Source organism: Zootoca vivipara, chromosome 5 (genome assembly GCF_965207765.1).
Source record: "Zootoca vivipara chromosome 5, rZooViv2.hap1.1, whole genome shotgun sequence".
NCBI lineage: Eukaryota > Metazoa > Chordata > Lepidosauria > Squamata > Lacertidae > Zootoca > Zootoca vivipara.
This window is the reverse complement of record NC_142588.1, coordinates 1883229-1906922: the sequence shown is the minus strand read 5'-3', so window position 1 is coordinate 1906922 and position 23694 is coordinate 1883229. Positions and strand designations below refer to the sequence as shown.

General features: G+C 38.7%; 1 protein-coding gene across 2 annotated transcripts in view; it reads left to right on the top strand.

Moving 5' to 3' along the window:
• Positions 1–22616, top strand: part of SMC1B (structural maintenance of chromosomes 1B) — a 48357-nt gene extending 25741 nt beyond the window's left edge. For both annotated transcript variants that reach the window (XM_088669959.1, XM_088669958.1), the window contains 16 exons: positions 4458–4643; positions 5083–5262; positions 6625–6771; positions 7275–7412; positions 8330–8446; positions 9768–9874; positions 10728–10869; positions 11738–11883; positions 12618–12771; positions 13311–13409; positions 14916–15072; positions 17327–17481; positions 18323–18474; positions 19875–19944; positions 21330–21440; positions 21660–22616. In XM_088669959.1, the coding sequence (XP_088526085.1) occupies positions 4458–4643; positions 5083–5262; positions 6625–6771; positions 7275–7412; positions 8330–8446; positions 9768–9874; positions 10728–10869; positions 11738–11883; positions 12618–12771; positions 13311–13409; positions 14916–15072; positions 17327–17481; positions 18323–18474; positions 19875–19944; positions 21330–21440; positions 21660–21785 (2187 nt within the window). In that variant the 3' untranslated portion in view covers positions 21786–22616. The remainder of the gene's footprint in view (positions 1–4457; positions 4644–5082; positions 5263–6624; positions 6772–7274; positions 7413–8329; positions 8447–9767; positions 9875–10727; positions 10870–11737; positions 11884–12617; positions 12772–13310; positions 13410–14915; positions 15073–17326; positions 17482–18322; positions 18475–19874; positions 19945–21329; positions 21441–21659) is intronic.
• The last annotated feature ends 1078 nt before the right edge of the window (positions 22617–23694 follow it).

Below are 23694 nucleotides of genomic sequence, written 5' to 3'. Positions count from 1 at the left end.
CTTGATAAATGCTGAGAAGTGTTGAACATAAGTGCAACTGAGAACTAGCAAACCATTTTTGAGTATCAGTATTTTTCTAACTGGGTAAAGAAAGTAGCACTATGACGTGGCTACATAACTTTTATGCTCACTAAAAGTGAAAAACTAGTAGCTAGCTAGCTATTTATTTATTTCATAAAATATATACCCCACCTGATTAAAAAGAAATAAATCTCAACATGGTTTACAAAAAGAAACTATGAAACCACAAGAATACGTTTCACCAACTCTGGCTGTGCGGGACAAGAGGAGCAGGAAGTCGGAAGCTCCCTGCTGAACCACTTTGAGATGGGTGGACAACACTAGGAGCCAATCATAGCTTTTCCATTGTAATCGACTGTCCACACTGTTGGGAGGAATATTGTGCGTTTCCTGCGCCTGTGTTGCATCAGCACAGGTGAACATGATAGAGAGGCTGTGGGGAAGGTGCAGTTCACCTGAGCAATAATTTAATTCTTGGCACTCATTCACTTTAATCTTTGCAGCTTAAAAAAAAGTTTGTTTTTTTAACAAATGATCACTAAAACATTCCATACACCTTCTTTTTCTTAAAAAAAATAGTATTTGAATTATTAGAATATCACTGGCGTACCCATTGCAGACACTGTCTTTTTAGCAATGTGTTCAGTGGCTGTGCCCAAAATGATTTTTAATAATAAAACAATCCGTTTTATGGTTATCATTTTTTTAAATATTTATTTCAAAACCAGAAAAAAGAAAGAACATAATACAAACTTCAAATTCAAAAATACAGACATCGAGTTCATTTTCTAACATTGATCTATTACATAAATTGCCTACCTTAAAATAAAAATATACATCATTACTCTAAACTTCCCTTTGCTATATATAAATACAACACAGTTAGAAAATTTATATTCTAGATAATATTATAAATTCTCACAAACCCCCCACTCCCCCTCACCCGTGTGATCTCAGAATTTTACTTCTTCCATCTTGTGTTATTTCTATTTGGTAATTGTCCAGTTAATTCTGTTATTCTTTTCTTATTTACCCCTGTGCGTTTTACACATTATCTATTATTATTTCAATTCCGGAACAATATTTTTTCATGTATTCCTTCACTCCATCCCATTATTTGATTATTTTCTGATTTGTATGGCCTCTAATAATTGCCATCAATTTTACCATTTCTACAAACTCTCTAATTGGTTTTTAACTTCTTTCCAGCCCTTATAATAATTACCTTCGAATAAATTTATAGTCTTTATTGTCAAATTTATCCCTAAATATTTTACTTTTTGTACAATTTGTAATTCCGTTTCTTGCTCCAATTTCTTTTTATTCTGTTCATCCATATTTTTTATCATTATCTTAGTTTATCTTTATTTTAAATCTCACCACCTTGCCATATTTCTCCATATTTCTCAGCAACTTGCTTATACTTCCTCTTGGTTCTTCTACCATTACAATTATATCATCAGCAAATGCCCTTACCTTATATTCAGCTCTTCCTAGTGTTACGCTTCTAATCTCCTCCTCTTTCCTTATATCTTGATTTAGTACTTCTTATGTTAATGAAGGGAGAGGTTTGCCAATTGTGTTATTGAGCTAGATCTGATCCTATAGTTTGCATTTCCCCCCCCCCCCGCAATATTCCTCCTAAAATGCTTCTTAAAGAAGCTTTCCTCTTTGCCTCTATGCCTCTGTGTGTTAAAGTGCAATGTAACAGTGAGACTTGCTATCAAGGCTAAGAGCTGACCTTGTCTGGAACACAGAGTAAGAGGCAGAGAGGTTTATCAGCGGTACTGCCAGGCTGACGCTGGAATCCTGGAATCCATTATTAAGTAAAGATATTGGTCTGTAATTGTTTATATTATCCTTGTTTTTATCTTGTTTAGGAATTACTGTTATATGTGCTAATTGCCACGACTCCGGGATTCTTCCTTCATTATGTTATTTATGAGTTCTTTCAGTGGAGTAGCCACTACTTCTTCCATTTTTTTTTATAATGCAAGGCGGTAAGACCATCCGGGCCTGTTGACTTCCCCTGCTTCGCTTTGGCGATAGCCTCATGTATTTCCATCATAGAAAGCGGGGCATTTAGATATGCTATTTTTTCCTTTCCCACTCTAGGTGAGTCTTTCCCCTGCATATAATTATTTATCTTAAATAAAATTTTAAAGTGGTTAATAAAACACTTGCTTATTCTGGTTTGTCTATTATTTTCTCGCCCTCTTTGATTTTATCTATTAACCTCTATGTCTTTTCTTCAGTTGCCATGCCAACATTATGCTAGGCTTATTCACAAACTCAAAGGATCTCTGTTTCATCCATCTTTTATTATTTTGGATTTCAGTATTTAACATCGATGAGTTGTATTTGTAATAGCTTAATTTTTTTGTGCTGCTGTTTTATTTTTTGGTTCTTTCGCTAATATTTTTTCATTTCTCGCTATTTCCTCTCTTAATTGCTTTAAATTCCTTTTATGAGCTCCCCTTTTCCTTGCGTTTTGTTGTATATAGAATCCTCTAACAAATGCTTTGCTAGCATCCCAAATTATTCTTACACCAGTGTCTTGTGATTTATTAATCCCAAAGAATTCTTTCATCAATTCCTGTGCTTTGTTCACCAGCTTTTCATCATTTAATAATTTTTCATTTAATCGCCATCTTCTATTACCCTTTTGTTTGTTTTCTAATTCTAGTATTACTGGATTGTGATCTGTTATTGTTTTGGGGTGAATCTCTTTTTTATTTTCATTATTAAATTGTTTGAGATCGAGATTGCATCAGTTCTCCCTGATGATTGCTTGGCTTCTGAGAAATTCATGAACTGTTTCTCAAATGGGTTTTTGTATCTCTAGGCCAGCGTTTCTCAACGCTGGCTGGTGTGCCGCAGCGTGCGGCGACGAGAAGGGCGATTTGCAGAACTACCGTATGGAGCGGAGAACCTTCTCAGCATGGCTGCATTTGAGCGCGCCCTTCACAAGATGGCGGCGATTCCTGTCATAACCCGCCTGCCTGCCCCGCCCGCACCACCACCACTCTCCGCTCTCTCTTTTATCTCTATGGTTCCTCCTCGAGCGTCCCTTTGACTGAGTTGTCTATGGTCTTCCGCACCCAATCGAAAGCCGCCGAGCGCTCATATAGGGCGGCACAGAGTTAAATTTTTTAACTTTTTTAATGGTGGTGTGCCGCGTGATTTTTTTCACGGAACAAGTGTGCCGTGGTCCAAAAAAGGTTGAGAAACACTGCTCTAGGCATCCCTTAAGTTTAAACTGTCCATCATTTGGAAAAAAGTATGTGGTAGTTTTCCTTTTTTTGTTTTCCTTTCCCTTTCTGTCCTATCCAGTTCTAATGAGGGAACTCCATTAAAGTCCCCCATTATTATAATCTCATCATCAATGTATTCTAGTAATCTTTCCTTCACTTCTTTAAAATAATTTGTTTCATTACCATTTGGCGCATATATTCCCACTACATGTATTACTATTTGCTGGGTCCACCTTAAAATCTTAATACCTAGAATCCTTCCTTCCTCATCCTTAAATATTTGGTTTGCTTGTAATTTCGAATTCACATATATTACTATTTCTCTTTTTTCTTTTGATCTGATGCAATAAATTCTTGCCCTAGTCTTTTATTAACCAATATCCTTCTATGCCTTCTTGCTACATGAGTTTCTTGTAGGCAAATTACATCCCATTTCTTTTTTCTCAAAAGATGTTCAATCTTATTCCTTTTAGTTTTATAATTTAGCCCGTTCACATTCCAAGATATAAGTTGCAACTCCATTATAGTTTTTACTTTTTAAAAAAGTTTTATTTAATTATTTAATACAAGTGCAAGTGTAATAATGATTAGTGAGAGTTCCTTTTTCTGTGAATTGGTTAAAATTATGTATTCTAATTGTTCCGCGTTCTTTCCCTTATTTCATTAATTATGGTAGGTCTTTCTCTTCCTCTTTTTATGATTATCATTATGGTAGTGATGCCCTCCAGATGATGTTGGACTGCAGCTCCCAACATCCTTGACCATTGTTCTTGCTGGCTAATAGCTTGAGTCCCGCAGTGTTTGGAAGCCTCACATTGGCTAGCCATATAGTATGATATTAAACTCTAATTCAAGTGGTTTTTCACTAAGCTAAAGCTGGAAAAGGGTTTTAGCAGTAACCACAAGTTTATTTTAAAATGGTGTGATAAAACAATGCCATAGTAATACATGAACATTGATACCCAGAGGTTTCTAATATGCTCTACATAGTCGGTTCTCATATGGGCTCAAATAAGGTTGCTTCTAGAATGAGGATTGTAAGCTTCAGTTTTTCTGATGCCTCCTGAAAATTGATGCTTCCATCAAGAAAAAATTGGGAAAAAATGTGAAATTAGCTAAAGTGAAATGTGTGCTGTACAAACTCAAAGTTAAGTTTGCTCATTATTCCTGTTCTGTTTTTAGTTTGGAAGACTGCTTGACTTATGTCACCCTATCCATAAAAAATATCAGCTTGCTGTCACCAAAGTTTTTGGCATGTATATGGTTGCGATTGTTGTGGCTTCAGAAAAAGTAGCTAGAGACTGTATTCATTTCCTCAAGGAACAAAGAGCTGAGGCTGAAACTTTCCTTCCTTTAGATTATCTTGAGGTACACTTTTATTAAAAGTATATTAGTTTTTTATTCACAAAGCTGATTGGGGATTACTTTGACATCTAAGAAATTTTGTTAGTTTAAATTTGCTTTAAAAATATTTTGTAATATGTGACTGTAGTCTTAGAAGATTTTGTACAACTATTAAAGTGTATAGGTTTGTATACCTGGTCTCTCTGTGGCTCCTTTTGGGCATAGCTGCCAAGTTTTCCCTTTTCTCGCAAGGAAGCCTATTCAGCATAAGGGAAAATCCCTTAAAAAATGGGATAACTTGGCAGCTATGCTTTTGGGCCCAATCAATATTGTTTTATTAATTTATGAGTGTCTGAAAGCATGTTTGGTATGTTAGAAACAGATTCTGATAGGATACTTGTAATCTTTGTTACAAGCTCTTTCATTGTATTTAAGTAACCTTTTCTAAACATTTTTTATTTAGGTAGAACCAATCAAGGAACAGTTGAGAGAGATAAAAGGAACTAAAATGATGATTGATGTTATACAGCCATCATTTACTGCACTGAAGAAAGTAATTCAGTTTGTTTGTGGAAACGGTTTAGTATGTGAAACAGTAAAGGAAGCAAGACAAATAGCATTTGAAGGACCATACCGGCTTAAAGTAAGCACAAAGAACCTCACTTTTAAAATAAGATTTTCTGCTGGCTTTGAAACACGCAAGCTACATGTTCAGAAGAATCATGTAGCACATCTTTTCCAGAACTGTATCACTTGAAATTCTAGCCAGTGCCAGAAACCTTTTATACAGCTAAAATAGGCTAGACTAAAACACTTCCCCTGACATGACATAAGACTGGTGGTGCTCTGAACATTTGCTTTTGAAAATGTGTTAGTTTTATCTATTTTGATTATTTTATTATATCTACTGGGTTTTTTTTGCTGTTTTAAATTAAAATAAAGCATTATATAAAATATAATGCTGGCAGGAGCTGGGACAGAGCCACCTAGTTTATAATCTAATGACACATTAGCTACTGAAGTTAAATCATTGTCCCACTGAATGGGTAAAATAGGAACCTTCAGAGCTTTATATGTCACCATACACACCAGGCTCATAAGACAATTGACATCCAGTGCAGGTCTTTTAAAACTGCTGTGTTCAGTAATTTATAGTTTTATGGTCAACTTTGAGTTCTGAGGTAGTGAAACCTCTATAACGTGACCGGGAGACTAATTAGGCAATAATGGCCGCCCAGCACACTTCTGAAGCGTCCTGCTTTTCGTCTTCCTTTAGCAGAGAGCACAACAAGTAGCACAGCAGCTGATCTCAAGTATAAAATAAAACAGGACTGCATCAGGCTCCTTATCTTTTAGATATACAGTCATACCTCGGTTTGAGTACTTTCAGTTTAAGTACTCTGCGGACCTATCTGGAACGGATTAATCCTCTTTCTATTACTTTCAATGGGAAAGTTCGCTTCAGGTTAAGTACGCTTCAGTTTAAGTACTCCACGGACCGCCTGGAACGGATTAATCCGCTTTCCATTACTTTCAATGGGAAAGCACGCTTCAGGTTAAGTACAGACTTCCGGAACCAATTGTGTACTTAAACCGGGGTACCACTGTATTTATTTACATTCCTGGGGATTGAGCTGACATGCTCTCTCCAGCCGGGAAAACGAAACAAACTAACAGAACACAAAGCAATTCATACCAACACAGAGGTTCTGGTTAGGTATAAGCGAGCCAGAGGTTATCACATATACTGCCTTTCATCCAAGATACAGGGTAGTCAAATACACACTGTAATATATCATTGTCTTAATCCTGAACTATTTCACTGATTTTAAGTCTTGTTTTATTGGAAGGCAAAATTGATTTTAATATAGCTAGTTTGGAATTCCTCACCACCACCACCCAATATACTTGCCCTCACCTCAGTCCAGGAATTGTTAGTATACATATGCCTAATTGCCCTCTAGTGATATTGATCAATTCAGAAAAAAAAATGTTTAATTTTCAGACAGTGGCTCTGGATGGAACTTTATTTTTGAAATCTGGTGTAATCTCTGGTGGCTCAAGTGATTTGAAAAAGAAAGCTAGATACTGGGATGAAAAAGAGGTGAATGAACTTAAAGAGCAAAGAGAGAAGCTGATGAATGAACTAAAGGTAAAGCTATGGAAATTATGTCCAACAGTATCAGCGTCGAAACTCCCATTGTTCTAGATGCGTTTTGTGACAAACTAGAGAATGGAAGGAAAGGGGGACCTTTTTCTGCCTCCCCACATCCAGCCACTCTCCGAAGACTGGAGAAAAAGGCGTGCCTGTTATAAAAAGGCGTGCCTAGACATTCCATTGTTGGGCCCCATAACCTAAGTTAAAGGTGCCAGGGTATTGTAATATCATTACTGTAATACTGTAAAAGGAACAATTCAACTTTTGATGAATTGATTCAGTTTTTTCCCCTAATGAACACATTTTTAAAATGCAATTTCCCATAATATTATGCATTTTTTTTTGTTACTTTCACTAATATATGCTTTCCCTAAGAAACACATTCTTGTGCATATTACTCGGCTGGAGAACTGCACCGCAAATTTCTTACAGAAAGTGTGATTTAGGTAGGTTTCCCTTTAAATGCAAACTAAATCAGATTTCTCTCCTATCCCTAGGACTTGATGAAAATCAAACGCAAAGAGACCGATTTAAAGCAGTTGCAAGCTCAATGCCAAGGAATTCAAACACGACATAAATATTCGCAAAATGAGCTAGAAGTTCTTAAAAGAAAACATATTGCTAATTTCTATAAGGTAATATTAAACTCTCACATGGCTGTTTTCCTTGTCTCACTTTGGGCAAAATGACCTGCTTTTTGGTTTTAACTAAGACATCTTAAATGGTAACATAATTGAGGTTTTTTTCTTTACCTGTTGAAGAAATAAATGTAATATTTTTTTAAAAAACCCATAATTTATGAGGGAATGTTTCTTTTGGGAGACTTTCATTTTTATAATTTTATACTCTAAACATGTCTACATTTAGATGAACAGGAAACTAAGCATTGCCCTTTTTGTGTTTGGGTGTTGGAGTGGTGTGGGGGGGGGGGGCTTCTTCTAATCCCCAGACTGGCTTACTTTTTTTTTGTGCCAAGGACTGCATTGCCCTTGATCCAGGGGCGTGAGTGCAACCAGATTTTTGTCAATTTTGTTTATAAAAGACAAATCTTGGGAGGGTGGGGAGGACACAAAAAACTTATGTCATCACAGTAGCATAGTGAAGTTTACCTTTGGAAGGAGCCCATAAAACAATTTCTTTAAATTAAATTTTAAATTATTTTGTAAATTGAGAAATTTAGGTTGTCGGGCCTCAAACATATTGCTGTCACCAGTTACAGCAGGAACCAGTTACAGCAGCAACAAATTATTTCTAAGAATCAATATCATTAAAATCATTAAATGTTTTAAAAAAGAAAAAATGGAAGGCCCCACAAAAAGCCTTTTTTGGCATCATGGTCTCATAAGTGGGGAACCAATAGAGCAGTTTTAGCAGAGGCCTCACAAAAAATGGTTTTGAGTGCAAAATGCAGGTTAGCTACCTATGTTCTAATAGTTACATTTGCAGTACAACTGTGTGGTTCCAGAATAAAATATCCTTACAACAAAGAATTAAAACAGTGAGACTAGTTCTCCATTGTTTTTAAAGACTATTCATATTTATTTGTATTTAGGAAAAATCTATGCTGGAAAGTGCACTCTTAAATAGCCAGTCAGAACATGAGATGTTGAATGAAGGAGTTTTACAAAGAGCTGTAAAAATGGATGGACTCCAAAAGAAAATTAATGAGGTATAAGTTTTTCATTCATGGCAGCATATAGAATCATAGAATGGCTATCTTATGGCAATTTGTTGTAGATGCGTGTTTCTTGCGTGGCACAAGGACATAAACAGCACATAAAACTTTGTTAAAATAAATTTTAACGATGTTAATAACAAAAGCATAGAAAAGTGTTCAAATAATTTTCTGGCATCTGTGGAAAAAAGGCACCCCCATGTATGTAATATAAAACTAGCTACTTAATACTAACTCTCCTCATGACATCTTTTGAGGTGCTTTATTCATTTAGTGTAAAATAATGTTTGATGAAAAAATTACATTGGGTTAGCATATGGTGGGCAAAATAATTACATAGTGAGTTTCAATTACACCCAAAGGGACATTTTTGATCCTGTTGCAGGATGCCTTTATCTCCCTTTGAGATAGATGACTGGTATTGCTCAGAACTCAAGTTCTATAAAGCCCTTTATAACTGCAGAAAGGTCGCTGTTTCCCCTGGCATGATCTATCTGAATTGCAGCATCCACTGGGAGAAACATGTATGATTAATGACTGCACAATTTTAATGTCCATCATAGCCAGATACCTTATCAGGGTACAATGATGGTCCAATGTCAAAGACCCATCATTCAGAGGTTAAGATACAACTTCCCAATTTATTTGGATAATTCTTTGACAACTTACAACCCTTTGTGGGAACGCTGCTCAGTTTAGTAAGACCCATATCTTATGTTTCATTTAAATTGAACCAATATTGTACGTAAAGCAGGTCGGCTTTAGCTGCCATAGATGCTAATCAAAGTTCAGCTCTCTAAGAAGAACTGATGGTGTTCTTGAAGAATTCTATCTAAAAAATTGTAAGTAGAAAAAATCCTATCTAAACCGCATCCAAGATGGCGGACGGAGCTCCGTTCGTAAATAGTTATTTGTAAGTAGAGGTACCACTGTGAAATTCTTCTGGCCCTATCAAGCTTTTCAGTGTTCTTGTGTTCCAATTAACAGGTCAATACCTCACAGTGAATAATATAATACATTATTAAAGAAGAAAATGTGCAAGTGAGGTTTCTTTCCAGTGAATTTGTGAAAGGTCATTAAGAAAATTCTTGTCTTGACAATGTTCCTAAATGGCACATTCACACAGACACAAACATATAGAAGTGTTGTTGTAGATTTGTGTATAGATTATATACTTGTTGAATGTAATATGTGAACATCCCTACAATAACAATTGATACGTCTTACATTTCTAAAACCTTCATAAACTCTGTGAAAGAACTTCTTTTAAGGAATTATATTTAATTGCCTTCTTGGTGGGGGGTTGTTGCAATAGGTGGAAGACAATGTTTTCCGTGAATTCTGTGCAGAGATTGGCGTAAACAATATTCGTGTATATGAAAAAGAACATTTGCAAGAGCAGCAAGAAATTGACAATAAGAGGTAACTATTCAGAAGTGAATAGTAGTGATGTTTCGTAGCATCATTCTGTAATCAGAATTCCTCCTTATTCTGTATAAATACGGTACATACTTAATGTCTCTGTCCTAGGATATTGTTCAACTATCATCATATGATGATTATTTTATTGTTAAATTCAGGTCAGAACTATGCTTGCATAGAATGCCTTTGCCAGTATGCATTTGCTACTCCTTGGGGATGCAAGTACATTGGGGGAGAGGAATTTATTCTTTTCCAAAGCTGTTTTTCCTACCCTATCCGCACCAACAGGGATGTTTGTGTCTAATGTTTTTATATGTTGCTTCCTTATTTACCCCTGATTCCAATACCCTTTGCTTCCTTGGTTGTTTTTCTTGGATTGAAGATTAGATTGTAAGTTTTGGGGGATCTACACTGCAAAGTGCCATGCATTCTGATGCCACTATATTATTATTATTATTATTATTATTATTATTATTATTATTATTATTAAAGAATAGCTTGGTTTTTTACCTTGCATTTAGAGAAGGACAGGCAGCCTAAAGCCACATGCACACCTGCCCAATTTCTAGTTCAGCTGATCAGTTCAGCATTTTAGCAAGTGTTATCTGTCCCTCCTCTGGTAATCTGCTGTGTAGAGTGGAAGAGGGGGCAAGAGAAAAATAGGTGTGCCAGAAATAAAGAGAGAAAGGGGGATGCCCCACACAATTCTGACTCTGTCCCTGCCCACTGTTGACTTTGGCCCTACCACAGTCAATACACATCCCTTGACATTACTTCTGAGAGATGTAATCGCCTTTGACAGGAAAACATTGCCCTCTCCATCTTAACATATTGCTGTATTGTGTCTGTTCAGGTTTCAGTTTGAAAACCAGAAGACACGACTGAGTGCTCAGCTTGAGTATATTTGCAGCCTGGTAGACAAGGCGGTGAAGAAGAATAACATGTTAAAGGAGAATATTTGCAAAGATGAAGCTTATATTATTAGCCTGAAAAAGGTAACCAATGCTTTGTACAATAATTTATATCCAGCTTTTCAAGTTTTCACTACAATTAAGCAGTGAATAAAATTTCTTAAAGTAATAAAATAATCAGATTTGGTTACAGTCATTTACTTCACAAAAGAAATTGGTTTAATTATTTTCCAAGCACAATTCAAAGTATTGGTGCTGACCTTTAAAGCCCTAAATGGCCTCGGTCCAGTATACCTGAAGGAGCGTCTCCACCCCCATCGTTCTGCCTGGACACTGAGGTCCAGGGCCGAGGGCCTTCTGGCGGTTCCCTCACTGCGAGAAGCAAAGCTACAGGGAACCAGGCAGAGGGCCTTCTCAGTAGTGGCACCCGCCCTGTAGAACGCCCTCCCATCAGATGTCAAAGAGAAAAACAACTGCCAGACTTTTAGAAGACATCTGAAGGCAGCCCTGTTTAGGGAAGCTTTTGCTGTTTAATAGATTATTGTATTTTAATCTGTTGAAAGCCACCCAGAGTTGCTGGGGATGCCCAGCCAGATGGGCGGGGTATAAATAAATTATTATTATTATTATTATTATTATTTTATAAGACCTCCTTTTCTAGGCACTATGCAGACATATCTTGCGAATCGCGGTTTCCCATAGGAATGCATTGAAATTTCTTTTTTTGCCCACAGGAACGCATTAATTAAATTTCAATGCATTCCAATGGGAAACTGCGATTCGCAAGATGAATTTTTCGCAAGACGAATTCGTCTTGCGAGTCACCATCAGATCGCAAGACGCATTTGTCTTGTGTGAAATTCATCTTGCAGGGCATTCGTCTTGCGAGGTACCACTGTACCTTGTCTGGATAATATTTATAAATACTTTTATAAATACTTTTCGTACATAGGATGAGGCAAACTTTTTACAAATGGTAGAGGAAGTTATGGTGGAACTGCAACAGCTTAAGGAAAGGTGGAATGTTAATAAGGCTGATATTGCAGAAGCACAGAATCAAGTAGAGGAATCAAGGATAGCATTGCTAACTCTAATAAGGTAAGTAATGTTGTGTTTAGAATAGTTAAGTGATTTGTGGGCGAGGAACTCCAGATATCCGAAACTTCTCACACAAATTTGTGTGAACAGGAACATTTGAGTTGAGCATTGTATATTTTCTAATCAGATAGTACAATACTGTACAACTGCTATGACCTAGATCCGAAGGGTTGTGATGGAGAGGTTCTTCGTGTACAACAGGGTCTCTCCAATACCATCTTCACTGCAGCCTGACAAGCCACTCATGAATTGGTGGAAACTTAGATGCAATCTCTGGTGCAGAGCAGGTTAAGAGATCCAGAAGCCGATGTGCACATGTTCGGCTACGGTGCTCGTTGGATCAACACCGCAGGGTGGCTTTGGATGGTAAAAGAAAGTGGCAAGAGCAGATCTGTAAATGACTCAATTACAAAACTGTTTCTATCTTTGAAAGAGGGCATGCAAAACTTTCCCAGTTACTTGTGTCTGCTTACACACGTCACTGAAAGAAAGAAAGAAAGCTGAATTTGATGGGGAAGTAATGGATTTTTAGAATGGATTGAGCTAACTTTGTATTTGGGTTACAAACTTAAGCTTGAAGTGTGGTTCAAAAGTACTATCTCGTGTGTTTCTCAACCCAGGTATTAAGTCTAAATTAATAATATAATACACAAACTATTCTTATATAAATTTTAAACCTTCAGCAGGTGAAATAGTAGTGTTATGTTTTCTATGTTCTTGCTTTTTGGTGGCAGAGAGTTGGCAAAGTTGCAAAAGGAAGGTATTGCCATCGAGACCTCTCTGGAGCAGAAAAAGTTAGAAAGGCACAATACCTTTCTTGATTGCAAACTCCAGGACTTAAAGATAGGACTTCTGTTGGGATCTTTGGATGACATTAGTGAAATAGAGGTAGGTTTTGTGGCATATTAAATAATTTAATACAGTTGTGGAGTTCGTACATAAATAAGGTCTGCCAGACCTTGATCTAACTAGAGTAGTGTTTTCCAAACTTGGGTCTCCAGCCGTCAGAGATGATGGGAACTGTAGTCCAAAAACAGCTACAGTTTGGAAAACACTGAACTAGAGTTTTACCTGGTGGTAAGTACCAAATTTTTAGAAGAGAGGGCACAGAGAGAACCAGAACTGCAAGGATGTCATCCCGATGGGTGTTTCCCCCTGAATCCAATACTATTTTATTCAAATGCTAGGGTGTATATTTAACAATCGATGCTCCTGCCCCTCAAAAAGGGCAAACGTGTAATAAGATATGATATTTGGGGGGGGGGGATAAAATTGAGGCACCACTGGTTTTCATGAAGAAGTAAACAGTACCTTAACCATAAGTAGAAGGATGGGAGAGAAGAGAGAAGCAAATGCTGCGGTTGTTTGGGGTTTTTCAGTTTTAAGTATGATGTATCTCCATTAATTTTGCTGGCTGTTTGTTACAGCTGGGATCTGATACTGAAACTACAGAAATGACGGCTGATATCTATGAAAGAGAACAGGCAATTCATGTAGACTATAGCAATCTTGCAAAAGAGCTAATGGTAAGAGAAGATCTCCATTTTAATATTGTGTATGAAAGCATGTTTTCATGAGCTTGGTTCCACAGTTTATTCTCCGTTTGGCTGAATAATGTGGTTAAAAGGAACATCTGGCTACCATGATTCCTGAGATATTCTCTGCCGCATGCAACTTGCTCAGTAAGCAGGGCTACAATCAGTCGCCCCAGAGACTGTCCATCCCGTGGTTTGCAGGACCACTGAACCGCTTCCTGCTGCTATTAACCATGGAGGGAAGCTTTCATGGATGCCCATTGGAGCTTCCCTCCCACAGACGGAAGCAGCTTCAGGGAGAAGGGTGGTTTTCATCAGCATGTGGGGGACATTCTCCCACAACTTGTGCAGTCCGCACTTCATAGCACAACTACCTGTTGTGATAAGTGCTTTTGCATTTCATAAGTTTGTGGTGAGGAAAAAATGGGGAGCATTATGTATGCTACCTTGAGCTCCTTGGAGAAAAGGTGGGATATAAATAAGAAAAGAGAAGAAATTAGTTCTGCATTCATTCTGCATTACTGACACTGCACACTGTGTTGAGACTATTGTTGTATGTAGGTATTCACAGCTATATCAGGTTTGTCACCTGAACCAAATTCTCCCTGGGGCCTGGAGGATAGTCCCTCAGATGGGTAAATATTGCCATCTGCCATCCACTGGCAGGAATTGCAGAGTTGGGGAACTAGATTTCTCCCGGTGTAGAGACCCTGGTCAGTTTCCTGCATCCTCTCCAGATGGTTTTGCCTTTCATAGCTCATGACTAGCCTCACATCTTGGACTATTGGGTGATTTATCTTCCCTTCCCTCTGCTTGCTTGCTTGCTTGCTGTTCATTATGGTGAGTTTTTTTAGTGGTTTGGGTTATGTTTTTTCCTGACAGTATTTTAATTTTTTCTTCACACGTCTCCCCACATCCACTTGGCTTCTTGGCCCAGTGGTTTGGTGTTTTGTTTGTTTCCTGGCCCCTCAGCTTCCCCATCTGGAGTGAATCCCTGAGTTTAATTTTATTCAATGGTAGTTGTGGTATGTGAGCAATTGTCTTCAGTCTCTTGCCCACACCTGCTCTCCTAAGCCACAGCAGTTCATCATCTTCTCTTAGTAGCTTTTGCACCCAGATCTTTCCTGAAAGCCTTTTTAAAACATGTTTCTTAGTCCTAGTGTGTTTTCCTTATTGTGTCAGTATCAGTACCTTAAAAATCATACTTCCTAAACTCTGCCTTTCCTGCTTGTGGGTGATAGATGGCAGTATCCAACCCTCTGATGTATGCTCTAAGAAGGTCAATAGCACTATCTGAGTCCATAAGGCCAGGAGGAATAAGCATTGCACTTGCAGCCCCACAGGGACAATCAAAATGTTGCAACTGCAGCAGGTCACTCTGGTGTGGACATTACCTTCCCCCCCCTCTCTTTTATTTTAAGACTTTGGGGCGATTTTTAATAACCCAATACCAATTATCCATTGTTTTTATACTTCCTTATTTCATTTTACATCTAGGACTTGCGCTCCGACAAAGATATTGAAACTCGCCTAACACAACTTCAGCAGGAAATAGCATCTAGAGAAAATGTTTTATCAAAAACAGCAGCACCGAATATGAGAGCTCTTGAGAGATTACATGTTGTTATGGGCAGATTTCAAGAATCGGTTGATGGTAATATTGAACTTTTGTAATTAGTAAAATTTTAATTAATAAAATTAAGAATAAAATTAACATTTTTAATTAGTAAATTTAATAATAAAACGATTCTGCGATTCTGATAGTAGTAGTAGTGAGAAAGGTGTTTTTGTAAACCCAGATTGCTTGGCACTCCACAATGCACTTATATCCCAATTTATTACATTATTGCAAATCTTTCAAAATGTCCTAGCAGTTGACAGGAAAGAGGTGAACACATGTCTTAGATTAGAAAGCCATAACTTTCATTCATTGTTTGCCTTCAATAAGTAATTGAGATAAAATATTTGAAAGGTGGGCAGGAGGCCTCCTCTCCACCCCCCCCCCCAAGAAGTAACTTGGCTGTTTGTCCTGCTGGACTATCTATTAGGGCCTTTTTCCTCTGATGAAGCCCTATACTTGAACATATGGTTCGGCTATGAGCAGGCCCCTTCAGCACTTGCTCCCAAACCTGCTGGGCAGTCCCCATCCCATCCCATCCCATAACGGCTTTACTGTTCTGCCTGACAAGTTGTCACCATTATTTGCATCAAGCAAGGACTCCACTTTCTTTACATTAGTAAAGAAGCAACAATTTGCATGCACTATAAACAGGCAACACCAGATGGAGCCAGAGAGCAGGGAATCTTTATATGCGTTTTTCCAAAGGGTTTTTTATTTTGTTTTGTTTAACGATCTAATTTCTGACTGACTTACAGCATTTTTTTCTGTGTGTGGATTCACCACAAGATCCCTTAGGCAATATTCCAAGAAAGTAATCATCGTTGGCCTTTCCCCCCTCCCTTTCTTGAGATAATAACACCTTAGGGACCTGAAAACATCTCTTGGTTACAACATTTAAAAAACTTCCAAAAAAACTTGTAAGATACTCTTCTTTGTCCCTCCTGTGATGACTCAAAGCTTCCATTCATCCCAAGAGTTACCTATCAGGCCCGCAATGCTTGACAAACATCCTGGGCACCACACATCCTGGTTGCCCCAAAGGGCATGCAGGGCTGGGAAGACAGTGCTGCCCTTCTCAGACCCCACAACTCTCTCCTATGTCAGGGGCCCTATGTCAGAATCTATACTTCAATGGCAATTTTTGCAAGGATGTTCATTTTTCTTTGTCCCTTTAGGGCAATAGATGTAGAGGTACTGAAGAAAGAGTAAATCCTGGTAAATCCAGTGTTCCTTCAAAAAAATAGACATTTGCAAGGATTTTTCTTTCTCTTCATGAAAGTGTGAAGCAATTCAATTTTCCACCATACACAGATAGATAAATGGGCCACATAAGCTACAATAAAGTTTGAATTTAAATAGCAATGCAAACACGTAATGTTCACTGAGAACATTTTTTTTTAATTGCAAGAACCTGGCCTTGTACAGCACAAACTTGTATGTTGAGAAAAGTGTCTTTCTGTTGCAAAAGAATATCTGCATAAATACTGTTTTCTTGTGTTTGTTTACTGTAGTTGGTAGGAAATTATGGGTAGAATCCAGCTTTGCTCTCATGGAGGGACTTTTGATTCAGTGGAAAAGGAGAAGGGTTGATTTTTGCTAATTCATTCTTTCACCTGCACTCTCCACACCACCTTCAACCCTCTGCTGGAGGGTGACAGCTATCTGAAACTAATTTGAGTATGGAGTAAATTACTTACCTATGTTCTTAAATTAGCAGAAGCATACACCACAAAAAGCTCTTCCTTGAATGCAAGGACATTAATTGGATTCTACCCTATATTATATAAGGGTTTATAATATATACCCTATATATATATATATATATATATATATATATATATATATATACCCTATATATTAGAGATGCGGGTGGCGCTGTGGGTTAAACCACTAAGCCTGGGGCTTGCTGATCAGAAGGTCGGTGGTTCGAATCCCCGCAACAGGGTGAGCTCCCGTTGCTTGGTCCCAGCTCCTGCCAACCTACGCTAGCAGTTCAAAAGCACGTCAAAGTGCAAGTAGATAAATAGGTTCCGCTCCGGCGGGAAGGCAAATGGCGTTTCCGTGTGCTGCTCTGGTTTGCCAGAAGTGGCTTAGTCATGCTGGCCACATGACCCGGAAGCTGTACGCCGGCTCCCTCGGCCAATAAAGCGAGATGGGCGCCGCAACCCCAGAGTCGTCCGCAACTGGGCCTAATGTTCAAGGGTCCCTTTACCTTTAACCTTATAAAAATAATTCCAATATTTTAGTGATGTGTTATGTTAAAGCTAGTTCAATTATCCTTTTACAGTGTTTGAGACTTGTAGGACAGAAGCCAGATTATGTAGGCAAGAATTTGAGAAGGTGAAGAAAAGGAGATATGAGCTGTTCAGCCAGTGTTTTGAACATGTGTCAGTAGCTATAGATCAGATCTACAAAAAACTCTGCCGAAACAATAGCGCTCAGGTTTGTAATTTTTCAGATATTTCATTTAATACTCTTTAACAACAACAGTGAGTGTACTGGTTCTAAATTAAGGCTAGATTACTGGTCTATCAGAAAACGAATCATTCAAGGAATTATTATTCTTAGTTTTTAAAACAAATATAGGCAACCAGATTCAGGATTCAAAATAAAGTGATCCAAGACAAACAGCAAAGGGTCCAATCCCTCTGCTTCCATGACTTGGAAATACAGAGTTAGCTGGGCATGGGGAAATGACAGAGCTGGTGAAAGATGACTTACCTGTGAAGCTGCATCAAGGCTCCGCAGTAGAAGAGTTTGTTTCGGGGGTGGGAAGTTTGTTCTTTGCAAAGCTGACATGCAGTTATCATGAAGGTTAGGTTACCTTGACATGTACAGAACTAGTGTGTTCTCAAGCTTTGTGCTCATGGACACAGAAAGGAGCTCTGGCTTGTATCCAAAGCAGCTCGTGAATGATTTTTTGTTCTTTTCCATCCAGTACAAATACTGCTTTGGACTTTCATATCTAGATGCTCCCTGTTCTCCAAATTTACTTTGAAGAATGTTGTATTGTTTGCATCCATAACTTAAATAGGATTACATTTTTGTCCAAAAGAATAATTTAAATTGTATTTCTGGAAACCAGTATTTTTTTAGCATTCATGAAAGCTGAGGAAGCCAGTATGGTGTCCTCCTGATGTTGCGGACAAGAACTCCTGTCCCTGTTTGTTGGCTGTTCTTGCTGTGGCTAATAGTTGTTCACAGCAACTGGAGGTCACCATGTTGACAAAAGCTAATGCCCATGTTTTGTTATTAACTGAGCAAGGAAGCTGGTATCTTTCAGGCGTTTCTTAGTCCCGAAAATCCCGAAGAGCCTTACTTGGAAGGTATTGGCTATAACTGTGTAGCTCCTGGAAAAAGATTTATGCCAATGGACAACCTGTCAGGTGGTGAAAAATCTGTTGCAGCTTTGGCTCTTGTGTTTGCAATACACAGGTAATAAATACACTTCAAAAAAGAATGAAATATGATATAACACATATATCACAGTTTATACAACCGTGGTATCGTTTTGAAGTCACTCCGCTCTTCATATAATGTTGAGATTCTACCTCTGGGCATATATGGTGGACAAGATGAGAAGGGAGAGCAACATATATAAGCTTTCAGTTTGTTCTGGGAGTGTGGAAAGGCAAGAGAGGATTTGGTCTGTTGTCGGTCCTGTGCTTAAGCTTAGAAGTTCTGGAAGTAAATGTGGAAAACTGTTGATACCCGGTTTCCAGGGGATGTTCTTTCTATATTCAGTTCTACCTCAGGCTCCAACCCTGAAAACCTGGTTCTCCAATTTATTTAACTAGATCAACAAGAGATTGGCAACATGGTGAGAAATACACAAATAGATTTTAGCCTAGAATGTCCCACTTTTTCCCAAGGTCCAGCTATTCCAACGGAAGTCTGTCAGGGATGCAACCAGTGAGGGGGCTTCTTCCAGGTGCAGAATTTGAGAGTGGTGCAGTATTAATACTCCTAAGGAACTGCAGCTTTTGCTACAAAGATACAGTGATGCCTCGCTATACGAATGCCCTGCTATACGAACTTTTCGCTAGATGAATGGGTTTTGCGATCGGAGGTTGCCTCGCAAGACGACGAGGTTTTCTATGGCCGCCGCTTTGTCTTGCTGTTGCCGCCTGTCCTGTCTGCCTGCCTTCCCCGAGCCAAGGGAGCAAGCGCCGCCGCCGCCAGTCCCCCAGAGCCCATAGGAACGCATTAATTAACTTTTAATGCATTCCTATGGGAAACGGTGCCTCACTAGACGAATTTTTCGTAGGACGAATTGACCCTCGGAACGAATTAAATTCGTCTAGCGAGGTATGTACCACTAACCATCTAAGTTATCCATTAAGGACTTCCATGCAAATCAGTATCCAAATAAATAAAAATTATACAAAGTATAATTCCTTGGGGCAGAATTACTCTATTTAAAATTCAACATGGGTTAGTTTTCAGATTAGCACCATTATTTAAAGGATATAAAATATCAGTGAGAAAGTTTACACAAATCATTTACTTAGTGGCCTTTTTTCTTGCTGATTGAAACAAATGATTTAAAGTGCCTTTATTGGTAATTCTGTCCCACTGGCATACGAATTATAAGGTGGGGGAGGCAGTATACTATATGGGGTGCTTGTTTTAAATTCTGTATTTGTGGGGGATTTTAGCTATATATTAAGAAAAAGTAAAAAGAAGTCTTGAAATCCAGAATATGCAGTCATTAAAGTAGAAATCAGGTGGTGGCAGGTGCACCCTCAATGGGTGAAATTGTTTCTGTTACTCTTATAGGTACAATTGGACTAATTTACTTTCCATTAATATTTGTGCTTACTTTGTTGTTTCAGCTTTAGGCCTGCCCCCTTTTTTGTTTTGGATGAAGTAGATGCAGCACTAGATAACACAAACATTGGCAAGGTAAGCTATCTGTCTTTCTTCCTAAAAGAAAAACAACATTCCATCTCAGAAACGTGCTTTTTCTTTTTATATATGAAAACAATATATTTTTTTAAGCAGGGGCAAAGAGTAAATAGCAAACAAACCCTTTATTAAAGAGACTACACTGGTTATGCTACATTTATCAGACACTATTTGAAATGGAAGGAAGCGAATTGCATCTCATGCTAATTGCCTGTTAAAAGCAGTTTTGATTGTTCACTTAAGAATCTTTCCATGCCTGCCCAACGCATCTTAGGATTTACTAGTAGTTTCCAGCCACAAACACTGTTGAGTTCTTGAAAGCCACAGTTCATTGGGATCTCAGGACTCCAGAAATTGTCAGTGAGTAGACATGCATTTGCCTAGGGACCAAGGCAGGTGTGAAAAACCTCCAGTCCACAGACCTAACCCAGCCCACCGGGCCATTTTGCCAAGCCCTGCCCATGTAAAGTGAGGTAAAGACGGCTTGGCAAAGGGGCGTTGTAGGACTTCTTATTCAGCTGGTTGTCGAGCACTTGAGATGTACTGTGCAGGGGTTTTGCAGGCTCCTTTGGAAAGGAACCTGCAACCTTCCACAATTTTTTGACAGTATTAATCAAACCTCTGCTGTAGCTCTATTAGCACGTGAGGGTTTTAATTAAGACCCAAATAGATAATAAAATTATCTATTATAGTGAGGACCCTCCCATGATTGCTTCTGGCCTTATTTGTTAAGCAACTTCTTACAATTTCTCCAAGCCATAATGGTGTGGGTTTTTAAAAATAAAATAAAATACTGTCTTAGTGAGAAGAGATATATTGCATGAGGAATTTTTATTCCAAACAGATTCTCTAAATTAACGTATTTTATAGCATATTTTATGAACTGTGGCTTTCAAGAACTCACCTGGGGACCCAGGTGGCGCTGTGGGTTAAACTACTGAGCCTAGGTCTTGCTGGTCAGAAGGTCAGCGGTTCAAATCCCTGTGACGGGGTGAGCTCCTGTTGCTCGGTCCCAGCTCCTGCCAACCTAGCAGTTCGGAAGCATGTCAAAATGCAAGTAGATAAATAGGAACTGCTACAGTGGGAAGGTAAATGGCGTTTCCGTGTGCCGCTCTGGTTTGCCAGAAGTGGCTTTGTCATGCTGGCCACATGTGCTGGAAGCTGTACGCCAGCTCCCTCGGCCAATAATGCGAGATGAGCGCGCAACCCCAGAGTCGGTCACGACTGGACCTAATGGTCAGGGGTCCCTTTACCTTTTTATAGCATAGTCTTGTATTTGAGATGTCTTGCCAACAGTATGCTTACCCACTCTATAAAGCAAGTTTCTTTTCTAATCATTGTATTTCTGCATGTATCTAACCCCCTTTTTTCTTCTCAAAAAGATATCCAGCTTCATTAAAGAGCAGGCCCACGAAAAGTTTCAGGTTATCGTTATTTCTCTAAAGGAAGAGTTTTATTCTGAAGCAGATGCTTTACTTGGAGTCTGCCCTGAGGTATATATATGCACACAAAACACACTCTTGGGTGATAGTTTCCGCACCTTAAGTGTTTCATAGAGAAAACAGAAACAGAATATGGCTACACTTCTATAGAATCGAATCCCTGGTGATTTTAAAGGGTTGGGTGGCAGAAATGCAAAGAAGCCAAACACCTACAGCTGCATCATTCTGGCCTGGTGTGCTATGGTAACTCTTGATCATTTCTCTCCTTAGCAAGAAGATACTGTGTACAGTCAAGTACTGAGCCTGGATCTTACTCTGTATCGAGAGTCTGATGATGAAAATGAAAGGCAACCAAAAGGCAGAAAGAGATCTGCATTGAAATATGATATAAAGTGAATTTGTGGCTGTGGGCTTTTGTTTAACCACGGTTTGAATGTTACTGATTAGAATTCAGTATAAAACTAAATTCACATATATTTAATGTGAGAACTGCTTGTTTAGCATTATATTAATATGCTTATTCTCTGTGGAAGTTTAACGGCTAAAATTTGTAATAGCTGTGGCCCTACGTAGACATTAGATAGTTTCCTGATGTCTCTATCAAAAAGAAAAGCTGCTGGAGGGCCAGATGGGATTGAATGTGGAAATATTATTTCCCCACCATTCTGCCCCCCACCACTTTAACTTTGCCATTACCTTGAGAGGTTTCAAATAGGTACTTGCAAGAGCAAACATGTGAAAGGTCATGGGGGTGCAATATGGAATGGAAGAATGAGTATTAGCCACTCCCCAAAGCTTGATTTTTCCTCTAGCAGTGTTTTCCTGTTTAAAACAGGGTCATGACACACAGCCACATGTAACATCTGCATTGGCCTGAGTTATTATAGTTAAAGTCGCACACTTTTTTGGTGTTTTTGAGCCGATCGTTATCCTTGGTCAGACAAAGACTGGGGACCAATGACATTTACTAATAAAAAGCATATATAGACAACTAGAACCACTGGCACTGGTCACTGAAGATTATTATGCAACAGTTTCTTACACAAAATATTTCTTAGTGTTTCCATTAAATTTGTTTTGCTTGCATTCATATTTGAAAGTTGCTAAATAAACTATTCAATGTTTAGTTTCCAATTAAACTAAGTTGTCGTCACTTCTAAGCATAGATGCTAATATAAGTGGTAAACAGAGCTTTTTTCAGCTGGAAATCGTCAGAACTCAGTTCCAGCACCTCTCCGGTGGGCACCATTGCCATTCTAAGAGAACAATTGTTCATGGCGAGTTCTGACACCTCGTTTTCTAGGAAAATAGTTGTGGTGATTACATTTTAGGCTGCAATTCACTCCTGGTATCTCTTGCCCCTGCCAGATGACACAGATCAATTCTTAGAGATGCTGCATGTTATACACCTGCTTGTGTTCTTGAACTGTATCACTTTGAAATGCAAGATTGTATGAAAAATCATCCTGATACAGAAAACAAGCAGAGTGGGGAAAGAAAATTAGAAACTTTTCATGGATGCTTAGGTTCAGTAACCGTCCTGTAGCAGTCTACATTGGGTGCAGTTTCCAGATCAAGAAATTTATGAACTACTGTGGTCAAGCTGTCTTACTCGGTTATCTGGGCCTCCAGAAACACCCCACAGGCTGCATTACCTGCCGTTTCAGTAGGAGTGGAACAAGAACCACTCGCCCACAGTGCCTCCATCATGCCAGGATTCAAGCTTCGCTTATTTCCCCTCATCTGTGCCAACACTGCATCTCAGCAGCAATTCAGGTCCTACACACCCTGTCCTGATTCAGATGTCTCCAGGATAGTGATACCACCTTGCCCCAAAACTCCTAATGACTGTTGCCAGTGGCTTCATATAATCATTAAATAGCATCAGGCAGTCAAAAATCATCTCCCAGTGCTACTTTCTGGACTTGGTCCCAAAGGTAGGACCAGAACCACAGGTCCCCCAATTCCCATTGCATGGAGCCGGTCCAGGATGATACAGTGGTCAATTGTATCAAAAGCTGCAGCGATCAAGAAGCAAGTGCAAAGTCAGAATTGCAGGGTTGGAAGGGAGCCCGAGGGTCATGTCAAGCTCTGCAATGCAGGAATCTCAATTAAAAGCTTCCATGACAGATTGTTGCATTCTTCTTGTCATGCTCATATCAGGACAACTCAGTCCTAGCCCTGAATCCAGATTGGAACAGATCTCTTCCCCAAGAAGCGGGTAATTGTTGGTCAGTAGCTATTGTAATAAAAGGTTAAGGGATGATATGATAGCCATGTTCAAATATATAAAAGGATGTCATAT